At 44.3% G+C, this 14148-nt stretch overlaps 1 protein-coding gene across 1 annotated transcript in view; it reads left to right on the top strand.

Annotated features, from left to right (window-relative positions):
- Positions 1 to 14148, top strand: part of GRK6 (G protein-coupled receptor kinase 6) — a 352507-nt gene that overhangs the window by 54577 nt on the left and 283782 nt on the right. Inside the window, exon 2 of the mRNA XM_085618338.1 lies at positions 482 to 577. Within this exon, the coding sequence (XP_085474464.1) occupies positions 482 to 577 (96 nt within the window). The remainder of the gene's footprint in view (positions 1 to 481; positions 578 to 14148) is intronic.

Below are 14148 nucleotides of genomic sequence, written 5' to 3'. Positions count from 1 at the left end.
ATGGTCCTTGACACTTGCTTGATATTAACCCCTTCAGTGCCCATGACGAGCTGGACTCGTCATGGGCCGCAGTGGCGCTGTGCCCATGACGAGTCCAGCTCGTCATAGACCCCGCCCGCTAATGCAACGGCCGGCACTGGGCGGGGAAAGGGGCGGGCACTGAAGGGGTTAATGTTAATGCTGCGTGTTTACCTTCAATCCCGAAGCTGCCCTGCAGATATGCAGGTCCAGCATCTGAAATATCATTAAAGCTGAGAAAAAATTACATTGCAGAAATAAGAGATGCACCAGTCTATAACTGCTGAGTTTTTCAGGAGGAGATGATGCTTTACAGATGCCCTTCTTACACCAGCTTAACACTGCTTTGAATGGGGCTCCTTTTCAAGAATTCACCCCTAGGTTGCATCAGCCTACCACCTGTTTTTCATTGATACTTATTGCTTTTCTCATATAATGAGATTTATTCTTTGTTTCCTCACAGGTGGCGGAGGAAACCGAAAAGGGAAGAGTAAAAAATGGAGGCAGATGCTCCAGTTTCCCCACATCAGCCTCTGTGAGGAACTCCGGACGAGTATCGGTAATAACCCTTTACATGCATCAGTGTACTCAACTGCATCCCATTACTGTACAAAATTTTCAGCTGCATACCTTCACAGGATATTTGTCGGGGTTTTAATCCTCCGTTGGACAACTGTTGACAGTCCGTAATGGCATGTGTCCCTTTGACTCCAGTCTCCAATTTGCGCACCTGGTCTTTACCAATCCGAATGCCATCTTTGTCCCATGCTCCCTGTAGACTAGCCTGGTGTAATGAAATATTTCACAATTTTACATAAGTGTTCGGTTCACTGGTAGGGTGACTCCAGCATTTTAAGTGCCCATTATTGGGTAAACAGTGTGTCAATGGCCTAGAATGGAGTACATTACGTTTTCCCTAATTGCTACTTCCTCTTCTACCCCTTCACATTTCTGTTCCAGAAAGAGGAGAGTGTGAGGGTTAGGAGTCCTGGCAGTGTTGTACCTGCTCTAGGACTAACGCTGTGTTCATATGTTGCCCCTCTCTGAGTTCCTACTGATTATCTCTCACCTGGCGCAGCCTTTCTTGCGTCTGACGTGTCCAGGACTTAGGCTCTGCCAAATTCTGACAGCTGAATGATTGGTTGAGGGATTTTCAGAAAGATTATTGGAGAGAGCCAATTGGCTTTAGGAGTACCCAACATCATTGTATGGTTTGGGTGACTGCCAGTCTCTCCCTTCCCTTATAACATCTTCTACAGGGTATTTGTACTCCGTCTAAAAGGCTAATAGATCAGCTTTGTTGTCCTAGCTATCACATAATCCCTGTCCTATAAAGAACATTAGCATATATCCAAATATGGGGGTGAAGGGGGGTGGGGCAGGTTGTATTTATGTGCAAGTAGAACTTGAAGCCTTTCCTTTGCTTCACCTGTTGCGTTAACCCTCCCATTGTGAATTGTGAGGTTTGTGAAGACTGACCAGGATCTTCCAGGACTTTAACAGTAGTTTTACAAACAGGCTGAATAGGGTTGCAAGGGAAGCAGCCTTGAACGTTACATTGAAGGTCCATGGCCCTCAGCAGCAGGGTTTTGGTTATTGACTTGTGGAACATGTAACACCACAACTCCCCACCTCTTGTCTTCTGTCAAGCTACAGCAATAACATGGACTGTGATTGCCTGCGGGTGGTGTACATATCAGCAATTCTCTATATTTGGGTCTTCCTGCTAGACTGAAGACCAGCTGGTAGACAGGAGAGGAAGTGGATCTCTCAGCTCTTAACTACATGTCCTTTCTTTTAATGACTTTTGTATTCCGTCCTTCCCTCTCCCTGATTGGAGGGTACAGTCTTTTCCTGCTATTCATCTTGATAAACCTGTCTTTATTTGCTTTTCCCTTTCACCATTGAGGAGACGAGGAAATCAGTTGCCCATGTGGATAGCGCATAGAGGTGTGACTTGGCTGAGAGTACTAGGATGACAGTTCGGTCATATTAGCAACTCATGGCAAATTATTTTCTATCTTAGAGTCCGGGCAGGGTTCACTGGATGGGGCCATGAATGTTCAAATTTAGAGGGCCTAAGCATGTACTCTTTATGCCCCCCCTTCGTCACAGGTGTGCAATTAATTGGACACAGTTCTGCACCACAATGCCACATTTTCCTGCCATTTTAACATTTCTCCCCTGCAATGTTTTACTGCAGTCCGCTTTATTTACCTCTGGTTTTAGTGTTCATGTGTGTAGCACCTTTTCTAGAGGTACTGGGTAGTCTGTGGCTACTGGATGGTACTTGGCTGTAGAGCCACATTGCTGTGATACGCCAATTAGAAAACCTTGATACTTCCTTTGAGCACTTGGCAACTAGTGAGTGCAGTTGAGGCTTACTTAACGGGATGGTACGGTTTAGTAACTCTGATAAAATAAATCTAGAGTTACTGCAATTCTGTAGCAATGAATGCCCACGTTATGCTGCAAATTAGACAAATTCACAGGAAAAGAAATTCAAATTATGGCATATCGTACAAATAAAGACCTTTTATGTGGCGCTCCCTTGCTATTTTGATATTTTACTGCACATTGATATCAGTGGGTTGTCAATAAAAACAATGCTTAGTTTTCTGGCTAGAGCAGATTCTAAAAAATATTAATTAACAGTTCATAATGATGCCTTGAAAGGGAGTAAAGGAACACCATGTTCTATATTATGGCCTTTCTACTTCATAGAGTGAAATTAATTATGTACCATACATACAGTGTTGCACTCACCCAAAAAGAAGGCTACATGTAAACATTTGTAATAAAAGGTTTTGTGTGTATATTTGACACATTCCATTTATTTTCTATAAAATGTATTCGTTTTTGGGTTTACCTTGTTTTCCTAGTATACAGCCTCTAGAAATCATCTTTCTATTTGACATAGTACTGAAGAACAGTATTGTATGTACCTTTCATATTTATTATACAAGTGTCCTACTAGGAGACACTTTATAAAACAGCCCTTAAGCAGTTGGAACTTGTTAGGGATTCTTGTAAGGTCTGAGTGTCCAATTGAAATAGCTTTTTCTTTGAATGTATGTGGACAGTGTAACTAAATATTTTCATAACAAAGAAGAAGCTTTGTTTCACTCTGTGTTGTCCTATTAGTCATATTGGTCCACCTTTGTATACCGCACCAGATTACTTGGTGCGCTTATCCCTCAACTGCTGAGTTTCCAGTATTCAATATAAATAAAATATTTCCCCCAAAAAATTTGATTCCCAGAAACTCACTAGGCAAACAAGGCCCACAGACTGAAGTTACTGATGCTCTGATGATGTAGTTAGTGGTAACACTGGGGTCCACTCACTTTTGCCTGGAAAGTATGTGTCAATGACACTATGTTTGGAACCAATTTAGGGTCCAGCTGGTTGTGCTTCTTTTAATTGGACCAACACGCACTACGGAGTTTCACTGGATAACAACTTTAGGGGCCCCATTTCTGGATCAAAGAGATGAAGGTTAGTATTTTCCAGTGGTGGGAATACCCATGATAGTCAGAGCATGTGCCAGTTCCTACGGGGGAGTTGATTTCAGTTTTAAAGCATGAGCAGAGCTATAAAGTTAAAATCTCCAGAACTATAGGTCTAGAAGAATGGTTCAAAGAGGTCCGGAATTGGGGCTATCCACTCCAGCCAGCAGATCCAGACCCATGGTGAGGATGTGAAGCGGGTTTCTTTCTGTGACTGACAAAGTAGGGCTATCTAGCCTCCATACAAGTACATGAGGGTGATAGACCAGCTCTTTCATTGGCAAGCGACCATGCAGCTTTACCACCCAGATGATACACTTAAGTTGTTCCTTTTTCTGGTCAGCTGGGCTGCGTGAATCTCAAGGCTCCTGTGTGATAGCAGTTGACACATTCTCTACAAAGATCTAGTCTGCTCGATCATGTGCTTGTCGGATCGGCTTCTTCAGACCTGCAGTCTCCTCATGTCAAGTATGCACAGGTCAAAGCAGTAAGTCTTCATGCAGACCTCTCAGACTTGGGTCCACCATGAAAGGAGCCTTCAGCTCCTTGTCAAATATCTTCCACCCACATTAGGCTGCAGGTCCATATCCATCCCGACTATCGTCCCATGTTCTTACTCTCCTCTCTTAGCCTAGGATGGAAACCAAAGCCAATCATGGAGTTTGCATTATTCCATGTTCAATTACTCCTACCTGTGCTGGTGGGTGAACTGCTCCCCCTTTGCTCACGCTCACTGGGTAGAGCATGTTTAGGGGAGAAGGATCTGGGAAGGAGTATGTGTTTGATTACATGGCGGTGACCACTTAGCTGGAGTTATGGGGACAGTAGCCATCCTTCCTCTGAAAGACGGTACACTTACATCGGAGCACAGCCCTGATGAGCAGAATAGGGAGGAAATGGAGAACCTTCAAGAGACTCCACGAGTGTCCAGCTCACTCTATTTAAAAAAAACACTAAGCTAATCAGAAAAAGGGCACATTGTAAAGAACATTGCTTTTCTAAGCCCTGCCAGGACTTTCATCCCAACAATAGTCAACTTTACTTTTTTTTCTACATTTCGTTTTTTTTACCTGGTTCCAGTTGATTCTTAAAGAAGAAGCAGCTGGGCTAGCAACGCCCGGTTTTACTTGGTTATGGTTGTGCTTTTTCAAACGGAACATGTGCACAACAAGAATACAAACGGAAAAAACATTAGTCTCTGCACTTAGTAACAGCTTTTCCTGTCCTTGTCAAAGCAGAAGTTCCTCACCATCTGCTGATTGTGAAACTAAAAGTGCAGCATGTTCTTGAAATGTATGCTATGCCAGTTTGCAGGGTGTCTGCTAAGTGCTTCATTCTGGATGGTGTCCAGCAAAGCTTCTGTGTTCATGAGGGAAAACTTGGATCAGATCCTTAAATATCATCTTAATTTTAAGTCCTTCAATGCTTGCTGAAGTAATGGAAAACAGAGTACTGTTAATTGAATGGTGTGCTGTACCTAGATGAGTGGATATCGCTGAATCACACAAATGTAACGGTTTCATTGACTATAGCTTGACACTCAAAGGAAGTTGCATATAAAATTGTAGATTCCATCAATTGAAGTGAATTTGCTTCAATGGTTAAAGATTTAGCCAGGGCACTCTGTGTGGGGGTGTCTGTCTGTCTGTCTGTCTGTCTCGCATTCTCTCATTCTCTCATTCTCTCATTCTCTCATTCTCTCATTCTCTCATTCTCTCATTCTCTCATTCTCTCATTCTCTCATTCTCTCTCTCGCATTCTCTCATTCTCTCTCTCGCATTCTCTCATTCTCTCTCTCGCATTCTCTCATTCTCACATTCTCGCATTCTCTCATTCTCTCATTCTCTCTCTCGCATTCTCTCATTCTCTCATTCTCTCATTCTCTCATTCTCTCATTCTCTCATTCTCTCATTCTCGCATTCTCTCATTCTCGCATTCTCTCATTCTCTCATTCTCGCATTCTCGCATTCTCTCATTCTCTCATTCTCTCTCTCGCATTCTCTCATTCTCTCTCTCGCATTCTCTCATTCTCGCATTCTCTCATTCTCGCATTCTCGCATTCTCTCATTCTCGCATTCTCGCATTCTCTCATTCTCGCATTCTCTCTCTCGCATTCTCTTATTCTCTTATTCTCTTATTCTCTCATTCTCTCATTCTCTCTCTCGCATTCTCGCATTCTCTCATTCTCTCATTCTCTCTCTCGCATTCTCTCATTCTCTCATTCTCTCATTCTCTCTCTCGCTCTCTCGCTCTCTCGCATTCTCTCTCTCTCTCGCATTCTCGCATTCTCGCATTCTCGCTCTCTCGCTCTCTCGCATTCTCGCTCTCTCGCATTCTCGCTCTCTCTCATTCTCTCATTCTCTCATTCTCTCATTCTCTCATTCTCGCATTCTCGCATTCTCGCATTCTCGCATTCTCGCATTCTCGCATTCTCGCATTCTCGCATTCTCGCATTCTCGCATTCTCGCATTCTCGCATTCTCGCATTCTCGCATTCTCTCGCATTCTCTCATTCTCGCATTCTCATTCTCTCGCATTCTCATTCTCTGCGCCCCCCCCCCGGGTCCAGCCACAGATAATGATGCACTTGGAACAGGTAAAACTTCAGTGTGTACGGCGAAACATACATCTGGGAGTCTGCACACACCTTATGAAGAAGTGTGCTCATAGACTTGACATACTCTTGTGTAGGTTTGTCTTGACTTGTTGCTGAGGCATATTGTTTGTTTTTTGCATCAGTCCTAGAGAAGCATAATTTGCTTTGAGGACTTCAGCATTGTCACAAGTTAACTGAAGCTCTTGTGATTACATGCAATGACCCAATCACATGCTTCTTCGTTGAGTTTACATATGGGGTGGGGGGGAAGGGGGAAGGAGGTCATTTGATAAAAGGCCATGAGCTCCTTTAAAGTGTACTTGTGGCGTAAACCCAAAGTGGTCTCTGTAGCTTCAGTTCGCCCCTAGCCCTCATAACTTCTCTCCTACCTCCATAGGAAGAGGTGCGGCGCCGCGGCCAGGGCGACTGACTCCGGAATCTGGGGATCATGGTTCGATCCCCGGCGCCGGCGGCAGCTTAGCCCAGCACCATGTGACTCTGGGCAATAGCTTGCTTAATCCTCCTGACGGCCCCCAGCGCCTAGAGACCCTTACGGGTGATTGTTCGCGCTTTACAAATGTGGATTATATTATAAAACACAGTTTACCACATCTGCAGCTTTCTTACTATGGTGTAGCGCTAAGCATTTCACATTTTAAGCAGACTATCAGGCATACAAAGAGCAAAGAAGAGAGATTCTTGGGCTGTAGGCAACTCTCTTGTGCCTGAATGGTCACGGGATTCGTTCAACCCAGACAAAGGGGCCACATACACAAGATCAGTTAAGATCCCTGTCTGGCAGAATAATCCCACTTATTGAGCAACCCCACTAATAATCTGTGTTGCTTTAAAATTATAGCTCCTTTTTCTTTCTGATTCAAGGCGCTGTTGTTATCTTTATATTTATACACTTTCTCTTTGCTGGCAGGCCACTAGTAGCTAGAAAATGAAAACTGATCGTTCTCCCTTGGGAGACTGTTCTGGGTTTTGATACTTAAGTGATCCTACCACTGTTCCACCTCTTATTTGATTTGAGAGCTGCAGCTCTAGATGGATTCAAAGAGAGATGGAGCGCTGCTCCTCTGCCCTACATTGCCAAAGAATAAACCCCTTTTCCAGCATTCCTGCACCGTTGCAGTGTTTTAGGAGGATCTTATCCGGATGTTGACGTCTTGTATCTGGGTGGCCCTGACTTGGGTTTTAGGTTTGAGCAATTCCTAGCTGCCTCTGTATTCCACATCGATGTCTGCTTTTCGGAAGAGATGCAAGAGGCTGTTGAGGCACCTCCTCTATCATGTGGTTCCTTCCAGCCTTGCATCTTTCTAACCGCACACATTCATTCATCCCAGCTTGAAGTCTGCTCCAGGCAGGGCACCGGCGTTACGATGCTATGCTAGTAAGAGTTGTGCTTTACAGATGCATGCAACACACTGCCACTAATATAGGAGGAGGCAAAGAAATGGACCAGTTACAGAAACCGGTATGAGGTGTGAAACTGCCTCTCCCGTATGCAACCTTCTTCCAAATGATGGATACTAATGATATTGAAAGCTCAATTGCAAATACCACCTTCGTATTGGTAAGGTCAACTCTGTCATCACTATTGTAAGGTTTTGTCACAATGAGCAGCTTAAGTGCAATCCCTTGTGATATTTGAATCAATGGCCTTCCTCCTACAACTGAAAACAACCTTTAAATCACCATCGTGAAAAAGCTAGTGACGATGGCTTCCTTGCAAGCCTATGTCCCTTATCCAACCACCTGCTTATCTTGGCAAAACTGGAGAGACATTTGTTTGACCTGGTCTAGGCATATTTGCAGTGACCCATCTTGCTTTTGAGCTGGGCAGAGGGGCAAGCTGCATGTTTGACTGTTAAGACATAGCGTGGGGGAGGAATCATGCCTTCTCCTCCCATGACACTATCCAACATTGTGCAACAACTAATAAATCCAACACTCCTGCTGTTGTTACCCTAGGTTTTCCTATTTCCAGTGCAGTAACTACTGTCTGGTGCTTGGATCGAAAGTCAATGTTATGCAGTTTTAGATGCGTGCCAATTTCCGAACCAAGGTTCTGTTCAGACCCAACAGAATCTCAAGTATAGAACTCCTCTTAGATTCTGAATATATTCCAAGGTGCACAATTTGGGTCTTTGCTTAGTCACCTGTGAAACCTGATGGTTATGCTGTGATAAACAGAAAGATTAAGTCTGCATTTGTGATCCGCCCTTTTGTGACTTTTGCTCTGTGTTGGTTATGCTTTTGGTGATGTATGTGCATGGTGCCTTTGATTCCAAACAAGAAGTTGTTCTGAATCTGTGGCACTGCGTTCTGGCAAATACTAAGTACCTTGACTGTTTGGGTGCTGAATTTTTCTATATGGCGACTAATTTGGAAAGAGCACCGAGGTGCAGATGGAAGTGCGAGGGAGTGAGGGAGGTGAAGATGCTGTGTGTGTGTGTTGTGCCTGTTCACCATTCTCGTTTTCACTTCATGTTTGGAGGCGCCATTAATCTTTTGTACTTCATTAGACCAGGGCTAAAGCATGCAGTTGCCGTGTACACCCTACAGAGGCCCAGCTGAAGTCCCGCTATGTCCCCTGCAGCTTAGTGCTGCTATTCTTGCCATTCCAGACAAAGCACCATATGCATTTTGGTCTGTGTCCCTGAATCTGACCTGGAGGGCATTGGTCTGTTCCAGGACTACAACCCATACTAACTCCAATACGTTGCCACCCTGACCTGCCACCCCTCCTGCTATTCCAGTATGAAAACGGCAGCACATCTGCCTGAACATCTAAATCCTGATATGTATCATACAATTTTGACCTGTTCTACCACTTACCACTTCTGCACTAGGACCCCCCCAGCCAGTGCTTAATTTGAGCCTGTGGTTTCCAGGGCTTGGCACCGGCACTTAATTGTCAACACCGGCGCTTAAAGCAGTTTACCACATGGTGGTTCTCTGTCCAGTTTAGAGATTAGCTCAACAATAATTGTTTATTAATTCGGTATTTAAGAAAAACAGAAAATACCCACCAGTCAAGCCATTGTTATAGCTTAATGGGCGTGGAACAGTAAGTTGTCCAACTTGTAGTGATGGTTAGTAGTTATATTGGTAAAGTCATTGGCGGCTGGGGCAGTGTGCGAAGCAAGCTGCAGTGGCCTCCTGATAAGGGCCCTGGCACTTAGGTTTTTGTTTTACAAATTAAGCACTACCACAAGCTATTCTTCCAGTTTACTGCAATTATGCATCGTTCCACCATGGGCCTTTTCCCACCCGTCTCTTGCTTATGTACCAGTAGAAACATGTCTGCATTGGAAGTACATTGAAGTTGAGCTAATGTTTTCGAAATAAGAAAATGTTATACACTGCCCCTGGAGGGAATCTATTGTATTGCCTGTGCTGGCCCAGGGTTGACCATCCGAGTGGGTATAACAGCTGGGATCACACTGTTCTTTCATCTCTTTACCTTCAAGAATATCTGGAATAAAGGGGTGTTTTTTGTTGTGTGATTGTGGAAATGCCAAGTAGCACAGTTCACTGCAAGTTCTAGTTGGCTGGGGAACGACTGCCTTCCGCAACAGTTGTACTGTTGAAGCACACCCTGGTGTTGCAGTGTCAGGCGCAGGAAACCACAGTTTCCTCAAGCAAAACTGTCACTGATGCAGGTTGCAATATCCGGGGTGGGGTCTGTGGTTAGTGTAGAATGACCAGAAGAGTTGGAGGAAGGAGAGTTAGTGAAGACTAGTACTAGCAAGACTTACTCTTGGGGCATCAGCACGTTAGTGGCATCATGTGTTCGTAAAGTCATTTCAGAGCTTGAAATTCACCATAGTTTTACAGCAGTGGGATGCAAGTGACTGGAGAATGAGACAGCACAGTTCATTTTTCTGAAGCTACCCCAGAATTTGCATAATAACCATCTATACATGCTATAGACAGTGCTGTTGCAAGTAGACCACATATTACACAAAACATGAAAATACTCGGCAAACAAAAATCTTAGTCTAATGGCAGCAACCATTGGTGATCATTAACATTCGGCAGTTGCATTTCTTCACGTTTTCTGTATTACGGGACGAGGTGTCCAAAATATGACCCCCAAACACATTTATAACACTTGCAGGCTAGTGTTTTCTTTCGCATTCTCAAGCTACAGATTCTGCCTTAGTCTGACAAGATTCTGTGAAGTCTTGCTGCTGTGAACTATGCTATGTAGAGAGTAATTTACCTTTGAGACGGCGTGTACAATCAAGGGGAAGCTGACCTGATGACCAGAAGACCTACTCTGAGAGTGTTGAGTTTTAATGGGGTGGCCCACCTAAAACTACCAGACCTGGGTCTCTATAGACAGTACAATGAAAAATGTGGTCATGGTAGCAAGTACGTTATATAAATCAATGAAAAATGGCATTCACCACTCATTTTTCTTAAATGCTTTAGTCATATTTAATTAGAAAGTATCCAGTAAGCATCATATGCAAAGTCAAAAATTCAGGTGGCAACACAGTTGCTCTTACGAATGATAACAATATTAATGAGTGCTCTCGAAGAAAGGAGACAAGAGTGGGATGGGGAGTGTTGAATCAGTGAGTGTGGGACAAGAAAAAGGTAAGGTGATATATATATACATTTTGGCGCATGAAATGGAACCTTTTTCAGCCTGATAAAGGTCAATAGTTCGTAGTATCCAAACACTACTCAATTAATTGTCACATTTAGTTCATTGATCTTGTGTAGAGGTAGTCTACGTTTCGACCCCAGATAGAGAGGGTAACTGTTGTCCTCACGAGGGGGTCTTCTTCAGGACCGTGTGATTGAGAGCACCAAAATGTAAGGAAAAGCGTGTGAGGTGCTGAGCTATTTGTGGGAATAGGGTGAATGCTAAAAGTAAGTGCGCTACCTACTTGAGGAAGAAAACACGTTGAGTGTGTAGTCTTAGAGGGACAACGCTTGAGTGCAGCAGAAAGTCCAAATGTGAGGTCATCCGTCTCTCACGAGTGCGAATGAATCCACAGTCAATCTAATGGCAAAGGAGAGCAAGGTCGGCAAGCTAATTTAGAAAGCCAAGGGTCGTGTTAAAGTGTTGTAGGAACAATATTGACTAAGTGGGGGTGGTATAAACTAAAAAAACGATGGATCAAGGCAGGATGTCGTCACTGTGGGTGGTCACGAGGGTCTGGACTCTTGGTGACAGGCTACAGAATGAGTTGGAGCAACTGAGAGTACTGGCGGTGATTGCAGCCCTGGTATTGGAGCTTAAGTCCGAGGGTAAAGCCACTGAAAATACCTCGTACATACAAGACTTAGGATCAATTAAAGAGGCCATGTGTAAACAAAAGGACACTGTGGTATGAACGCTCCTAAGCGTTTCGGGTCGCGTTGGATTGAGAGGAGAAGCAAAGTTTAAAGTATTGGATGCCGTGTATTAGTCGGCGCCTGATATCGGTTAACGGGGTTGTGGCGATCAATGTGAATGCAAGCGAAGTTAGGGGGCTGAAAAATTAAACGGTGGTTCCAGCCCGGGTACTGGAGCTTGAATCCGAGGGTGAGGTCACTTAAAATCCCTCGTACGCAAACGACATTAGGATCAATTAAAGAAGGAGTGAGGGTAAGCGGAAATGTTTAAAAAGGACACTATGGTATGAACGCTCCTAAGCGTTTCGGGTCGTGTTAGTATAGAAGGGAAGCAAAGTTTAAAATAATGGATGTCATGTTGGCGCCTGAAATCGGTTGACGGGGTCGTGGCGATAAATCTGAATACAAGCGCAATCAGGGGGCTGAAAAAACTTACCGCGTCGGCGGCCGTCCAGCTCGTCAATAGGCGCGGCTGTCAAAAAACCTTTGTTAAAGAAGGATTACGTACACCGCGCGGTGCAGCAGCTTGTTGCTAACACCATGCAATAGACCTTAAAGCCCACACTAACTGCAACACGTGATGTGATATACGTAATCATCTGCCCATGCAACCAACTTTACGTTGGACACACACGACAGAAAATAAAACAGAGAATCCTACAACATTGCAGTAGAATAAGGTGTAAAACAAGTGGGGCTCCACTTGTAGAACATTTCTCCATCCCTGCACACCCACCTGAATCGATCAAGTGGCTAGTAATTAAAAAGGTGTCTGTGGGCCCACGGGGCGGGGATCTGGGACCCTTTCTGAACCTTAGGGAATGTAAATGGATGTGTTTTTTGACACTGTTATAAATGGACTCCATGAACAGGACGGCACCAACGCCCAACTCGCAGGAATATCTACTGAATAGGTGTTGTACCCTTTCTGACACCTGCGTGACCTGTACACATGCGGTATATCATGCTATGTATCTTGGACAATGTAAACATGTTTCATGCATCTAATCTGAATGTACACTACTGCTTGTTTCGTCTCCACTAAAGATAACAGTTATGCCCTTTTTTTCTGTACAATTGTTTACACTAGTCACTAGCATTGATCCTGTTTGACCTGTACACATGTGGTATATTGAGCTATGTATCTTAGACAATGCGAACACGTTTCATGCATCTGAGTCTGAATGTACATTACTGCTTGTTTCATCTCCACTTAAGATAATATCAGTAATGCCTTTTGTCTGTGCAACTGTCTACACTAGTCACTACCATTGATCCTGTACCTCTGATCGTTATTGAACATTTGGAACTTGATCGCTATTCAGCTTTTTGAACTTGAACCCATTATTTTAATCCTGGTATTTTTTAGGAGGCCGCTTCAATGTGCAAATGTGTGATTATTTTCCCTTTCCTGACATATACTGCGCATCCAAGCATTTGATAACAGGGCTCTGTTCCATCGTTTACTTTTCCTTGGAGTGACACTCGCACCACTCAATACGTCATTCGCCTCCAGCTCCCCCATTGGCCAATTCCCGACGAGCCCCTCACGCAGCAACAAGCGGTTGCACCGTGCGGTGTACGTAATCCTTCTTTAACAAAGGTTTTTTGACAGCCGCGCCTATTGACGTGCCGCACGGCCACCGATGCGCTAAGTTTTTCAGCCCCCTTATTGCGCTTGTATTCACATTTATCGCCACGACCCCGTCAACCGATTTCAGGCACCAACACGGCATCCATTATTTTAAACTTTGCTTCCCTTCTATTCTAACGTATCCCGAAACGCTTAGGAGCGTTCTTACCATAGTGTCCTTTTTAAACATTTCCGCTTCCCCTCACTCCTTCTTTAATTGATCCTAATGTCTTTTGCGTACAAGGGATTTTAAGTGACCTCACCCTCGGATTCAAGCTCCAGTACCCGGGCTGGAATCACCGTTTAATTTTTCAGCCCCCTAACTTCGCTTGCATTCACATTGATCGCCACAACCCCGTTAACCGATATCAGGCACCGACTAATACACGGCATCCACTACTTTAAGCTTTGCTTCTCCTCTCAATCCAACGCGACCCGAAACGCTTAGGAGCGTTCATACCACAGTGTCCTTTTGTTTAAACATTGCCTCTTTAATTGATCCTAAGTCTTGTATGTACGAGGTATTTTCAGTGGCTTTACCCTCGGACTTAAGCTCCTATACCCGGGCTGCAGTCACCGCCAGCACTCTCAGTTGCTCCAACTCATTCTGTAGCCTGTCACCAAGAGTCCAGACCCTCGTGGCCACCCACAGTGACGACCTCCTGCCTTGATCCATTGTTTTTTTTAGTTTATACCACCCCCACTTAGTCAATATTGTTCCTACAACACTTTTTTAACGCAACCCGTGACTTTCTAAATTAGCTTGCCGACCTTGCTCTCCTTTGCCATTAGATTGACTGTGGATTCATTCGCACTCGTGAGAGACTGATGACCTCACATTTGGACTTTCTGCTGCACTCAAGCGTTGTCCCTCTAAGACTACACACTCAACGTGTTTTCTTTCTCAAGTAGGTACCGCACTTACTTTTATCATTCACCCTATTCCCACAAGTAGCTCAGCACCTCACACGCTTTTCCTTACATTTAGGTGCTCTCAATCACACGGTCCTGAAGAAGACCCCCCCGTGAGGA

Source organism: Triturus cristatus, chromosome 7, assembly GCF_964204655.1.
Source record: "Triturus cristatus chromosome 7, aTriCri1.1, whole genome shotgun sequence".
NCBI lineage: Eukaryota > Metazoa > Chordata > Amphibia > Caudata > Salamandridae > Triturus > Triturus cristatus.
Note: the sequence above shows the minus strand (reverse complement) of the source record. Positions and strands in the feature narration are given on the sequence as shown.